General features: G+C 54.0%; 1 protein-coding gene across 1 annotated transcript in view; it reads right to left on the bottom strand.

The window, feature by feature from the left end:
- Positions 1-15094, bottom strand: part of Hmcn2 (hemicentin 2) — a 148212-nt gene that overhangs the window by 60117 nt on the left and 73001 nt on the right. Inside the window, 15 exon segments of the mRNA XM_032902812.1 lie at positions 793-1074; positions 2210-2371; positions 3278-3397; positions 3510-3606; positions 4254-4429; positions 4947-5070; positions 6418-6575; positions 8205-8381; positions 9105-9200; positions 9810-9906; positions 10240-10394; positions 11651-11820; positions 11978-12086; positions 12605-12883; positions 14067-14345. Coding sequence (XP_032758703.1) covers positions 793-1074; positions 2210-2371; positions 3278-3397; positions 3510-3606; positions 4254-4429; positions 4947-5070; positions 6418-6575; positions 8205-8381; positions 9105-9200; positions 9810-9906; positions 10240-10394; positions 11651-11820; positions 11978-12086; positions 12605-12883; positions 14067-14345 — 2481 coding nt within the window.

Consider the following 15094-nt stretch of genomic DNA (forward strand, 5'->3'; position numbering starts at 1 on the left):
TTGGCAGAATGCTAAATGAGCTCTACCTAGCTGAGTGCACTCATTTGGTACACATTCTGTACGCCCCACCCGGGCACAGAACACACACATACCATTACCACGATGCCTACACTCACGTAGACATATGAATGAGCATTCGATTACATTAGCATTCAAGAGGTAGAGACAATACCACTCACTGAAGGGCAGGAACCAAGCAGGGCAGACAAAGGTGAGCCTGCACCACCCCTGGGTGAAGTAGCAAGACTGTCTTTTTGGAATGACCTCCCACCAGTGGGATGGCAAGGTACAGAAAGCTTAAAACCCCCAGGCAAGCAGGGCCTGACGGGAAGAGCCTTCCTAACCCACTGTGCTCCCACCCTCTCCTCCAGAACCATATCCCGCCTTCCCTGAAATAGACTCAGGTACACAGTAGGGAGGTTATGGGCTCCAGAAGTCACCCAACTCTTACGTAGTCTTATAGCCCTAAGGCCACTTCCCCCAGGTAGGTGTCTAGATTCTTCTACATGTGTATGGTCTCCCTGGCTTTCCTTTATCTACTAAGAACACCACACCAGCCACATAGACTATGGGGTGACAGAAACAGGGTGGGGCAAAGCCAACGTGAGAGGAAGGTAGGAGATGGGTGTTTTGAGAACAGCCACACTGAGGATCCTGTTGGCCATGGCCCCCAGTGGCAGCCCTCATCAGAGCCCAGACTGAAGAAGCCCCAAGAGCTGCCTGCACCCAGCTGTGTCAGAGCCTGACCTGGCCTCAGTCTCTCCATCCTCCCCACAGGCCACGGGTCCTCACCCAGCACGGACAGTGCAAACCTCCTCTCGGCGCGCCCAGCTATATTCTCAGCCACACAGCTGTAGCCACCAGCGTGGGAGGCCTGAGCCCGGTCCACGTGTAGGCTGTGGTTCTGATTCTGAAGCCGTATGCCGGGTTCCATCCTGACAGGCTGACCATCCCTCTCCCACGTCACCACCGGCAGTGGCTTCCCTGTGGCATTGCAGTCCAGGGTGGCATTTCCATCCTGTATCACGGAGACTGTCGTAAGGGGCTCCCAAAGGCCAGTGACCTGAGGAGGAACTGAGGTGAAGAGGAAGCCCATCAGTGAAAGGAGTTAGGGTCACCTGGCATCAGGCAGGACCAGTGCTAAGGCCTTGGTGGACGTGGCCTATTAGACCTCTGTTCCTCCTTGCACTACAAGCTGTGTGACTTGCCTGTCACTTCACCTGAGCCTTTCCATCTCTGTGGCAGAGTGACAACTGCATCCCTGAGCAACCTCTCAGACATGCTGGGGATCTGAGTGGGCCGCTCCTTGGGAAGACCCAGCCATTCTCGGTCTGTGTAGTTCCAGTCTCACAAGCTGGAGTTTCTCTAAGTTGCCCATGCTTGCTCTCCAATAGGGACTACAGTGCCCAGTACCTTTCTGGGATTTGTTTTCCAGCACATCTCTTGTGTCATGTAGCTCAGGCTAGCCTTGAATTCACCTTGCGACTAAGGATGACCTTGAACTCCTGATCTCCTGCCTCTGTTCCCAGGTGTTGGGATTATATGCTAGGCAAGCACTCTACCAATTCAGCATCGGCCTCATCCCCAGAGCATGGTTTTCAGAAGGCCAGAATATTTCTTTTCTTTTGTCCCTCACGTGCGTGCGTGCGCGCGTGTGTGTGTTGCATGTAGCATGTTTGCCTATGTGCACGTTCACATGTATGTGCAGATGTGCAAGCATGTGGAAGCCTGAGGTCTGCATACAGAATCACCCTCAGTTGCTCCTCCGCCTTATTCACTGAAGCAGGGTCTCTCAATCAAACTCAGAGCTTACTGATAGAGCTAGTCTCAGAAGCCAGCTTGCTCTGGGGCCCCTGTCTCGCAGACTGCCATGCCCACCTGCCATTTACACAGACTCCGAGGATTCAAACTTTCTCTAGCAGGATTCATATCATCATGCGTGGGCCGTATAGTGTTTGTGCACACTCACTCCTAAACATTTCAGGGCATGCTTTCTCCTAGGTCACACACGGCCTGCGTCCCTTCCTGCATGCACAACTGGGGAGTTGAGAGTCTAGGCTGGAAGGTCAGGCACGTGTCTAGTCTTGCTGACCCTTACCTTGGGTGGTCTAGCAGGCATGTGCCCAGCCTTGCTGTCCCTATCACCCCCATGTAATCTAGGTTGCAGATCCACCCACGCGCCCATTCTCCCCAGCCCTGGCAGGCTCACCCAGAACCTCCAGCTGCTGCTCTTGGCTGCTGGTGCCAGCCGCGTTGCTGCATTCGCAGGTGTATGTCCCCTCCTGGGCCGACTGGGCCTGTCCCAGGTACAGCAGCCTCCCGACCGCTAATACCTGTTCCTGGCCGTCCCCCTCCCCAGGCAGGGGCTGACCTGGGACAGTGAGAAAAGGGTCCTGGACCAAGGAACTCGAGGTCCTCTCACAAGGAACAGTGGTCTTCCCAATCACTAGCTCCTCCTCCAGGTGCTCCCATATATGACACCTCCTCCACAGAGCCTTCCTCAGAGTCCTGGCAACCCTCTGAGCTGCCATACTCCCAACTTTGGAGTTCTGAGCATGCCCTGCCCCATCCTACCAGAGGTAAAGCCAAACCCTTCACAATGGCCCCCTGGTTCACTCCTCATTGCTCTGTGGACCACTTCCCCACTATGTCCTTTCTGGCTGACTCTGCTGCAGCCCTATGGACCCCTTTTGTCCCCCAAAACATGCTTGCCTTGTTCCTTCCTCAGGGCCTTGGCACCTACCATGACCTCTGCCTGGAATGTTTCTCTTTGCTCAGTGTCATCTCTCACCTTGGGTCAAACATCTCAGCCACATAACTTAAAACCCCAAATCCTGGCCACATTCACCTTTTCCCTTTGTAACCCACTCCCTAAGGCCCAGACTCCCTTCCTAACTTTCTGTTTGTCACCTGCCCAGTCAGGGTTTGGGAAATGGTTTCCTGGCAAAGCAAAGAGACTGGGAAAGCAGCACTCTGTAGCTGGCTGGTTGGGGATTCAAGGGCTGAGAACCCATTCATTCATTGAGGCACTTAGGTACCAGGTGAGGGGGTGCTGGATAGGGAGTACTGAGTGAGGAGGTGCTGGGTGAGGAGGTACTGCGTGAAGGGGTGCTAGGCAAGGGGGTACTGGGTAAGGGGTGCTGAGTGAGGGGTGCTGGGCAAGGGGTACTGGGTGAGGGGTACTGGGTGAGGGGTAGTGGGTAAGGGGGTACTGGGTGAGGGGTAGTGGGTAAGGGGGTACTGGGTGAGGAAGTTCTGGGTGGGGTAGCCATCCTACCGTCTTTCCTCCATGAGATCTTGGGGAAGGGAATGCCTTGGCAGTCACAGGACAGTCTGGCAGTCTGACCCTCAGTCACAGTGAGAGTGTAGGGCTCCTTTGAGGGGAAGGCTGGAGGAACTGGTTCAGAGCAGACAGGAGTTGGACGTGGTAGGGGCAGGGATAGGTAGGGAGGGTTGTATCCTGGGGCTCAGATAGGGATCCCTTCTCCCGGGGACCTGGAAACCCTCACCCCAGACATGTAAGTTGAAGTGCTTCTCAGAGCGGCCTGCCTGGTTAATGGCCTCACAGGTATAGTGGCCTGCGTCCCACACCGCCACTCGGTCCACCTGGCCAGGAGCAAGACAGTGGTCAGTGAGTCAAGCAAAGGCAGCGAGTGTCACCCCTAGACAGACCACAGCCCCCTCCTCATGCCATGTGACCTCACTGAGCCCTGATCTCCCCGCCTGGAAAGTGAAGCATCCCCCTGCCCGGGGCACCAGGAAGTTTCTAGAAGTCAGGACCTCTCCACAGAGCCTTTCTGGCTTCTCCACATCATATGCATAGTTCAGGCTGGGCACATGGTGATCCAGTCCTACCCCAGCCCTTCATCCATTCCCACCGCCCTCAGAACGTCCAACAGAGCCAACCGGAGGAGAATGTGGACAGTGAAGGATCTGCCATCTGGGGGTCAGACCCTGACCTGGGGTTCATGAGGCTGCACCGGGGCTTTGGAGAATGAAGGGAAAGAGGAGGAAATAAATGGGTGGTGCTTGGAGACAGGAATGGTAATATCACAAGACGGAGACGGGCAGGGGAGGTTGGGACAGCCAGCATATGCCGGGGTCCTGAGGGAGACTCTGATGGCTCTGTCTCCCGGTGGGTGATCATTGGTCACAGTGAGCCTAACAATGCTCACAGGGACCTGGGATACCCATAAGTCCACCCCGCCCTGCTCCTTCAGCTTCTCCGGGCAGCGAGCTGCACAGCGGCACACCTCCAGCAAGGCCTTGTCAGCAGAGAGGCGGATGCCAGGGCGAGGCTCCAGGGCTCCCCCATCCTTCTGCCATCTCAGCTCGGGTGGCGGCACGGCATGGCTCCGGCACTCCAGTGCCACTGACTCATTTACCACCACGGACATGTTCAGCTCTTCTCCGAGGATGCTGGGGGGCACTGTGGGTGCAGACGGGGAAGGGACCCCTGTTAGTAATGGGACACCAGGAGAGGCCACAGCTGGGTTGGTCTAGCCAATTCCTACAGCCAGGAGCAAACCCCAGGGGAAGAGAGTTACATCCAGCCTACCCTGGCCACCTCAGTCCTGCTGTGTGGGCTTGGTGACAAGGTTAGCTGCTGAGCCCTACCCCTGTCAGCTTGGGAGCCAGAAAACACTGGGCTTCCCTCCTGACGTGCATACTGCCCCAACACTGTGGCTTCATGCTTCTTCTCTAACCACAGAGCTCCTGGATATGTGTGGCCATTTGCCTGCCACCTGCCCACCCACGGGGATGCTCACGCCCCAGGACAGGTCTCCAGGGTCTACTAGCAACCACAGGGTCAAGTGGTAACTCCTGTCTTCTCCATCTTCACCCTAGCTGACCCAGGGCACATGGCCGCCCCAGGTCTGCTTCTTGGAATGGCTGACCTTTAGCAGTGCTTACCCCGCACACCCCGTCCCAGGCTAGAGACTCACTGTGAACTTGCAGGACAATGTCCCGGCGATCCTCACCCACAGCACTCACTGCTACGCAGGAGTAGCCGCCCGCATCAGAGGCACGGGCGCTGGCCACTGTGAGGACTTGGCCTCCGGGGAAGACCTGTACCCCCAGAGGCAAGGCCACATTAAACACAGTTCTTACCACAGGGATGGTACCTGCCTTCACAAGCCAGCCCTCATTCCACATCTATATGGATCCTGTTCCAGACCCCCTAGGGGTCCCCAAGGCAGGAGAGTCACAAGCTGTACCCCTGCCTCAAGGAACCCTGCTGGCTGCTGGCAGTTTTATCTGATTCTAAAAGAGTCACCTGGAGCCATTCTGCCCACCACAACACCACGCGAAGCCAAGGAGCCCTTCAGAGGTTATTAAATCTAGTGGGCCACATATGTAAAACATGATCAGGGTTGGTGTGAAAAGGGATGCATGGAATGTCTTAGGCGTGACTTTTTAATATTAGTCACATGACAAAAGGAAAATTTTTTAAAAGATTTATTTATTTTATGTTTATGACTACACTGTAGCTATCTTCAGACATCAGAAGAGGATACCAGATCTCATTATAGATGGTTGTGAGCCACCATGTGGTTGCTGGGAATTGAACTCAGAACCTCTGGAAGAGCAGTCAGTGCTCTTAACCACTGAGCCATCTCTCCAGCCCCCGGAACATTTTTTTTTATATTGGACTTGATAACATTAAAATTGCTTTGCCTTGGCTGTACCCAGAATGATACACCTTTAATGCCTGCACTTGGGAAGCAGAGACCGGTCGATCTCTGCGAGTCGAAGCCAGCCTGGTTCTACCTCTTGCAGAATGAGTTCCAGGATGGCTAGGGTTACACAGTGAGACCCCGTCTCCGAACAAAACAAAAATTGGTTTGCTTTGTTTTTGTTTTTGTTTTTGTTTTTTGAGGAGGTCACACATAGTCCGGGATGATCTCAAACTTGCCATGTAGCTGCGAATAACCTTGAGCCTCTTGCTTTACCTCCTGAGTACTGTGTGCCTCCATGCATGCCAGCGTGCCTACGTTTTGCAGCTCTGGGGATGGAAGCCAGGGCGTCATGCACTCTGGGCAAGGGCTCGATCAACTACTACTACATCGTCAGCCCCCTTCATTACTTCTTTATGAGGGAGGGGTGAGACAGGTCTCACTATGTAGACCACACTGGCCTAGAACTCACTATCAGCCTACCCTTGAAGTCACGGCGGTCCTCCTGCCTCAGTTTCCTGAGTGCTAGGGGTTTGGGCATGCACCATCATAGATAGCTTCCTTTCAATGTGCTGACAAACCACTCTAGGCTACATATTTGGCTGGCATTGGTAGCATGCAGTGTATCTCAGTGGGTAGGGAGGCCCTGCCTCTCCCTTACCCTAGACTTCCAGGGCCTGCTGCCAGTCCCTACAGGAGACACTAGGAGGTGGCTCAGAGACCACCCAATGCTACTAACCTTGAGGCCAGGGGTTCCTTCAGGGGACACAGGGTTCCCATCCTTCAGCCATAGCAGCATGGGGCTGGGGGTGCCAGTGGCATTACAGGTCAGGCGGAAGGGTGTGCCAAGTACTACTGGGCCTGGTAGGCTGGGTGGCAGGGTGATTCGGGGTGGCACTGCAAAGAGGGGTGGCGGGAAATGGAACTGAGTTGAGCCCCACCGCATGTGACATTGTCTAGGGTACCCTCAGGAGCACAAGTCACAAACAAAAGCATGGGCGTGACATTGCCACCCAGGCATTGTGTCAACACACCAAAGGCTTCTAAGGACTGAAGGTGAGGGGCGGGGAGGTCACCTGGCCAGGGCTAATCAGCTTGAACATGTCAGACATCACACTTGAGCTCAGGTCTTGGGGATTATGGGGACATTATGGGGACCAAGAGTGGAGTGTCCTCTTGACTCAGGTCTCAGATGCAACACTGACATCCTGGGGAAACCACAGCCAAAAGATCTCACGGTAACCAGGAGAACAAAAGCTATTCTCTTGGGGTTGGGGATTTAGCTCAGTGGTAGAGCGCTTGCCTAGCAAGCAAGGCCCTGGGTTCGGTCCCCAGCTCCGAAAAGAAAAAAGAAAAAAAAAAGAAAAAAAAAAAGCTATTCCCTCTCACAGTTCAAGCTGTCTAGCTCCAGATGGCTGCCGACATCATCCATGGCCCTGAGCTTGTTTGAGCCAGGCTTGCCTGCCCAGTGTTGGGCAATGTTGGCCTCCATTCGTGCCATGAGTATTACCATCCTCACCAGAGCAGTTATGACTTCTTGTTTGAGATCCTCACAAGACTGAGTCTGTTGTTGAAGGAGAAGGTGGGGAGGGCTGCTCCCTCTTCTCCAGTTGTACATGATATCCGGGAGTGCTAGAGGATGCTACAGGTACTACAGGAGGATTGATAGAAGGGGACTCTTTATCCACGGAGCCTTTGAGAGGCTGAGATGGGGCTTTTTGACAATGTTCTTGCTTGGGGTTCATCCATACTCCTATAAGAAAACCCTCACCCATACTTCTTCTGTAAGGAAGCCCCATAAACCCACTGGTTCCCCAAGCTGGAATTGGATGGAATTTTGCCTTTGGTCTACTACTGGGGCCCTAGATGGGATGTATTAACATTGCGTCGGGAAAGTCACCCAACACGCAGTCTCCGTTCAGTTTCTCGTGTTTCCTATGTCTCTGTAGCTCAGATGGGGGAATAGATCAAAGACAAGATGGATGGGCACAGGATTGGATGGATGGACTGTGGATCAGTGATGGATGGGCAGATATTTGTGTCATAGATGGGAGGCTAGATGGTTGGGTAACCGGTGGACAGAAGTTTAGAATACATCGGTGGTTCGATCAATGGATGTGCAACCATTGTTTATATGAATGGGTGAAAGGCTGGCTTGCTGGGCGGTGAATGGGTGGGTAGATGGATGAATGGATGAATGAATGGATGGATAGTTGGGTGAATGGTGGCTCAGTGGGTGGATGGATCAATTGGCGGGCAGATCGATGGGTGGGTGGTGGAGGGTAGATAGTAAGTGGATGACTGGATGGAAATGTAAATGGTAGATATATGGTGAACAGATGGATGCATGGGTGGGTGGTGAGTGAATGACAAGAAAGGTGTGCGACTAGCAAACAGGCAGATGGGCGGATGTATAGATGGGGAATGGATGGATAAACTGACAAACAAGTGGACAAGAGACAGAAGGCTGGACACACGGGAAGAAAACAAGCATTTCGGAAAGGCCCTATGGTCTCAGGCACTCACCATTGACCCGTAAGCCATACTGCAGCGCTGCACTGCCCACCACATTGGTCGCCACACAGCGGTAGCTCCCTGCATCAGAGAGCTGGGCTCGCTCAATATGAAGAACTCTTCCGTCAGTTGACACTATCACGTGTCTCTGGGTAGAGATGGGCTGGTGGCCCTTGAACCAGGAGATGTCTGGGGGAGAAAAGACACGTGCAAGGATCCTATCAGCGATTGACTGTTGGCTGTAGGGGTATTCCGAGAAGCTCGCACAGTGAGCATGGGCTTCTTCCAGTACTAGAGACAGCCAACATTCTTAGGAGGAGCAGAGAGAACAGAACAGCTACAGCACAGGAGATAAGACCAGAGGCTAAGAGGAAACTCCAAGGTGGGGCTAGTGAGCCAAGGCCAGCTAGTCAAAGTCAGCCAAGCCTCTTTCCCCAAGCCACCTTCACCCAGGAGTGTGTAGAGGAAGTCACCCTGGGCAACAGCCTCAGAGGCAAGGATGGAGCGCTGTGCCTTGGGCTTCCTGTCTTCAGTCAGTGCCCATTCCCTCCCTAGGGCTCTACAGGAGGTAAGTGCTTCCTGGTCTCATCCACCCAAGGCAAGTGACTGTCTTTGCTCCCGAGGGGACAGGTATTGGGCCTCCCCTCTGGAACATGGGTAAGTCCCACCCTAGCCTGGATGTGGGCACTTGTATGATTCACCCAGGTGCCCTAGCCTTTTCCTTCAACTAGTCTGGAGAAGCCCAGATGAAGGGGATTCTAGACCTTAACCATAGCCTGGACCAGCCCTAGGGATGCTAGAACCTCTAAAAGAGCTCTTATAGACTTGTTCCTGACCTACATACAAAATTCTGGGTGCTTGCAGAATTGGGACTGGCTAGAGGGGACGTCTGGCCAAGAGGATGAGTCTTACCTGGAGGGGGCACACCCGAAGCCAGACACTCCAAGGTCACTGAGGCATTCTCCAGAACCGCCTTGTTGACTGGTCCTGGTTCAATGTTGGGGGGAACTAAGGGGTTACAAAGAGAGACCCCTCTTGGTGGATGTGGACTCTGGGCAGTTATAATCCCAGCCACCCTCTGCCTTTTCTGGCTTCTCTTAAAGGGTTCTGGTGACAAGGCTCACATACTTGGAGCGGGGAGCCCTTAGGAAAGCCCCAAAGCACAGCAGAGCCTATGAGACCTCCCCAGAGGTCACACAGGGTTCCCAAACCCCAGCCCCCAGTCCTGGGGAGGATCAAAGCTGGCTCAGTAGGAGCCAGAATCCCAAGTAGCCCTGGAGTAGCCAGGCAGGGTTTGTCCACACTGTCAGGGACACGTGTGAACCCCGAAACATGAATCTAGCCAGCAAGGAAGCCATTGGCATGGGTAAGGTGACCGCTGAAAACCTTTGCAAGGGTCTGGACTTTTGTGGTTTCCTCTCATCCCTAGACCCTTGACTCCCAGATCTTCCATTGGGATCTGGGATGCTTCACCTAATACTTCGTCTCAGCATCGTCCACCCTTTGCAAAGTTAAGCATACAGTTGTGAATCTAAAATTTCCACTTCCGGTCCCAAGGACCCTTGAGGTGTCACCAGTCACCCCAGGCTTTGGACCCCGTTGAGCTGCGGTCCTCACCCAGAACTTTTAGTGTAACATCCTTCTTGCTCTCCCCTGCCAGGTTGGTGGCTGAACACGTGTAGACACCTTCATCTCTCAGGTCTGCCTTCTCGATCTGGGAGAGAGGGTGTGGGGATGAGAGGAAGCCACAAAGTCCAGGACCAGCCACAGTCGGAGAGAGGACAGAGCGGGGGAATGGTCCCCACAGGCAGGTGCAAACATGCAAATGAGCTCTCTTCTCCATGATATCATCTCTGACTTTTCCCTCTGGTGGCTAAGCTTCAATGGCCTGGACCAGGCTAAGGGTCCCCTCCATTCCCCAGGCATAGCACCCAAGTACCTATTCAAAGTGCACACACAGAGAGGGCTCGCTTGTCCCACCTTTCTGTAAAGACTCTGCTCAAGGGCTCCAGGACCTCTACAGCCAGCCCTGGTTCCCTAACTGTACCTGAAGGTTGCCCCCTGAGGTTGCCACGGCCACGCCATCTTTCCACCAGCGAAGGCTTGGGGTGGGCACTCCAGTACCTGTACACTGTAGGGTTACAGGTTGCAGGAAAGGGGCTGTGAGATTCCCACCACCAATGATGTTCACTGAAGGAAGTTCTGTGCAGGAGAGATGGAGAGAGCCTGAGTCAGTCTCAGGGGGCCTGTGATAGGTATCCAGTAATCCCCTAAATGGCTAGACATGAAGGAGTGGCTTTGAAGACCTGGCCAAAGAATGGTTCTAGAACCCTTGCTCCTCAAACACCTGGATAACTTCAGACTGAGAGCCAACAGAACAGTGCATTCCCTTTGAAAGTTCTCCAATCCACAGATCCAATGATCTACCCACACATCCATCCATCCATCCATCCATTCATGTAACCATCCATCCATCTACCCATCTATTCACTTATCCATCAATCCATCCACCCATGCATTCACTTATTCATTCATTCATTTATTTATCCATCCACCCATCCACTTACTTACCTATTTATTCATCTATCTATATCTATCATCTATCCATCTATCCATCTATCCATCTATCCATCCATCCATCCATCCATCCATCCATCCATCCATCCATCTATCTATCTATCTATCTATCTATCTATCTATCTATCTATCTATCATCTACCTAAACATCCATTCATATGCCCATCCATCTACTCATCCATTCATCTACCTGTCCATTCATCCATCTACCTACTCACCCACTCATCCCCTTAGCCCATGCATTTGCTAACTAAACTATTCATCCATCCATCCATTCATCCATCCATCCATCCATCTTGGTACCCACCTAATTGCCTACCCATACATCCAATCAACTCTCCACCAGTCACCCTATCCATATGTGCCCCTAAGAGTGCCAAGTGTCTATTCTAGAACCAGAACTACTGCAGGCCCAGATAAAAGAAAGGTGATCACCATGCCCTTTGTGGGGAGTCACAAAGCTGGCACAGAGGACAGTTACACAAGCTGCTCCAGAGAAGTGGAGTGGCAGGGACTGAGAGAATGAACAGTGAGGATGACACACGTGGTGAAATCAAGAAGCCTTCCTGGAGGAAAGGGCAGACCTAAAAATCTGGGAGGAGCTAGGCAAACCCAGAGGTTGGACAGTGGGTGCTTATTAACTAAAGATTTGAATGACATTAGATGAGACTGAGCAGAAACAGGAGGCGAAGTCCCCAGGCAGCCTGACAGGACAAATGGGGAGTATGATGACCAGCCATGACAAGCTCTCCCACCCACATGTCTTTGGAAGTCCAGGCTAGACATCCCACGTCATTCCCAGGTCTGCCATGGCCTCCAGCTCCACTAGCCCCATCATTTCAGATTGTTCCACTGCCCCAGAACCACAGATACCTGCTTACCATGCACAGAGACCTCCACCTCAGCCCCGGCTGTTCCTGCCTCATTGGTGGCCTGGCAGGAGAAGAGGCCCGAGTGGTTCAGCTCCACCTGACTGATGTGCAGTTTGGTTCCCTGTGAGGCCAGCTGCACCCCAGCCAGCTCCTCGGCGGGGCGGCCATTTTGTAGCCATCTGAGGTGGATGGAGAGGGGGTCAGGTCACCCTGAAGCCTCTCTTCCGTGGTTTAATGCCATGCTCACACTCCTAGGAGCAGGAATGGCTCACACACACATCTCCTTCCTCACAACCCACACAACCTATCGCCCTCCCTGTCCAGTTCCATACATACTGGATGGTGGGCACCGGGGAGCCTGATGCCTGGCAGGGAAGATCCAGAGACTGTCCCACGATGGCAGTCACCTGGCCCACACCTTCAGCCACCAGCAGCTGTGGGGGCACTGTGGGCAGGACATGCTGCTGGCTGGAGCTCATCCTAGCCTTCAGTGATGCCAGGGCCCTAGTTTTACCCCAGCCTTCTAGTCTCCCCTCAAATGTACCCAGGAGGTCTTCCAGGGCCACTAAAGGATATGAGAGGGGCCTCTATGGCCTTTCTCCCCAGAGCCCATTTATTTCATGTCTCAGAGCCTGGAGTCCTTTCTGCTTTGTAGTTTTCTGTCTTATGTCACGGGGGCCATATACGGTCTAAGTGTGAGCTAAGCAAGACTCATACCCACTCCAGCTTTGGGTCTGAGATGCTACATGGAAAGCAGAACCTTTCCTGGATGTGTTGGTCCAGGGCCGTGGGCGGGAATGGGGATCAACCTCACCTCTCCCTCCATGTGTCCCCAACCCAGGCCTCACTACTCATCTGTGATATACAGGAAAAGGGAACACATGGCTTCCCTGCCACCGTCCACCTCCTCTGGGGCTAGGCATGGAGTGGGCATGGGAGAAGACCCACCCACTGCTGGCTCACCTTGCACCTCCACCGAGTACTGCAGTACGGCCTCTCCAGCGGGGCTGCTGGCCACACAGCTGTAGAGGCCACCGGACGCCTCTCCTGGGTTCTCCAGCTGCAGGGCACCTCCTGCCTCCAGCCACGTCCCATTGCTGTCCACCACTGGCAGCCCTTCATGCTGCCAGGAGAGGGTAGGGGGTGGATGGCCTCTGGCCACACACTCCAGTGCCACGGGTCTCCCAGCCACAGCCTGCACCAGGTATGGCCCTCCAACAGCACCCTCAATGGTAGGTGGAACTAGGGAAGAGGCAAGGCCATCTCAGGCACCAAAGGGTTGAAACTCTACTCCCTACCCTCATCCTGTTAGCTAAACCTGGCTCAGACACGGTCTCTCTCTTCCAGCAAGCCTCTCTCAGACCCTCGCTGGAAGAGCCTCATCTTGCCAACCCTTGCTCTTCTGCGTTCACTGTCACCCAGAAAGCTTATTCCCAGGAGGATTCCAGCCTGTCTATTGAACAAACTGATGGGTCTCCAGGACTCTAGACTAGGCTGCCATCCCTGGAATTCTCCTTACAGTAGATCTGAGCCAAGACAGTATGATCTTGATGTTTGAAGAGTGATCAGAGCTCACTGCGGCCTGATGTGTGTGGGGGTGGGGGTGAGGGGCAGGTCCCTCAGGCCCCGAGATGTGGAGCTGATAGAATTACCACTGGAGGACCCTGTGCAGTCATGACCCTAAGGCTTTTGGAGAAGGTACTGGACATGCACGTTTCATTCCACTCCAGAGGGTGACAGAGACTCGTGAGAGTCCCTGGTGGCAGGTGCCGTGGTGTGCCCCACCCTTTCCACAGCTCACCATCTCCAGAGTCCAGCACCCAAGCCCTTTGCTGACTCCCTGGCAGAGGTCAAATGACTCCTACAGACTCCCAGGCTGTCCCCCAATTCCCCAGAGCACCCTGCTCTGCCTGACCCAGGCCTACTCTCAGTCTTTCTCAAGAGTGCTACCCAATTTTTCTGAGTCTACCCTTCAGGGTTGCCAATTCACAGATATCTTTCCCTCGTAGGGAGGGGGCAGAGCTCATGTGTCCTTGAGGTATGAATCGGGCAAGCTTCTCCATCCCATGGGGACACACAAGGCCAGATGCTTTCAGTAGCATCAGTCACAGGCCACGGGGCTCTAAATCCTAAGCTACGCAGAGTTAAATGAGGGATCTCTGCCTCCTTGGGAAGTTTTGTGGGGGCTCTCACAGTCCTCAGGAGGAGCTGGACTCTGCATGGACTCCCACCTAGGCCCTGCCTGCAGCCCAGTGTCCTCATTTGCATAGGGAAGGTAGGGAGTTGAAATGAACCCTGTCCTTAAGTCACCCTATTTGGTTTGATCACCCCAAGTGGCCACCCCTCACTGACCTTCAGAGACAGTTAGAGGTCACCTCAACTGTCTATACCAGCTGCCCACTGCTGCAACCCCCTGGTCGCTCACCATAAACCTCCAGACTGGTGGATTTCTTGGTGATCCCTGCAGGGTTGCTGGCCTGGCAGGTATAGAGGCCAACATCGGAGTGCTGGGCCTTCCCCAGCTGGAGCTGCCGGCCACCCTTGCTGTAAACCACTTCTGAGCTGGGGGCCAGCAGGGTCCCATCTTTGTACCAGGTGATGTCAGGGGCTGGCATTCCTCGGGCCTCACATAGGAGCTGTGCTGTGTGGCCCTCCAGGACAGTCACCTCGCCTGTCTCATTAGAGCCCCAGATGGTGGGAGGTGCTGGAGACAGAGAGGGACATGAGGGTGGTCACAGACTGGTTGAGTTGGTGGCTGATGTCCCCTGAGTAGCATGCACATACCCCAGGCTTCTACCATAGGGGCTGGCAGGCATGAAGGACGAGGGAGGGATGTGGGGACACAAACGGAAGAGGCCAGCTCAGGGACAGGCTTATGTGGGGAGCAAGCCCAGTCACTATGGGTAGGGATGGTACAGACGGGGAGAGGGGCCACAGGCTTGAGCTCTGGAGCCCATAAGGCCTCTAACTCACTGTATGACCTGGGGTAGGTCCTTTCCCCTCTCTGGGCCTCGGGGTCCCCATCTGTGAAGGAACTTGATCTGGGCTTCCCCTAGGGCGGGGCACTCACAGCTGGTACCCAGGACGATGGCTGAGTTACACGGGTAGAGTACAACATCACTCTGCTTCCCACAACCATGCCCTCCTAACTCTCTTGTCCCCGCTGGCCATTAGGAAAGGCTCCCACTGAGGCCACTGTGTCACCAACCTGTCTGCCCCTTTGTTTCTTTTTTTTTTTTTCGGAGCTGGGGACCGAACCCAGGGCCTTGCGCTTCCTAAGCAAGCGCTCTAACCACTGAGCTAAATCCCCAACCCCGATGTCTGCCCCTTTGTACTCAACGTTCTGTTTAAAGTTTATTTTGTTTGTTTGGATATGGGGATCTGGAAATGTAGCCTGTGGGGTGTGTGTGTGTGTGTGTGTGTGTGTGTGTGTGTGTGTGTGTGTGTGTGTGT

Source organism: Rattus rattus, chromosome 5 (genome assembly GCF_011064425.1).
Source record: "Rattus rattus isolate New Zealand chromosome 5, Rrattus_CSIRO_v1, whole genome shotgun sequence".
NCBI classification, from domain to species: Eukaryota; Metazoa; Chordata; class Mammalia; order Rodentia; family Muridae; genus Rattus; species Rattus rattus.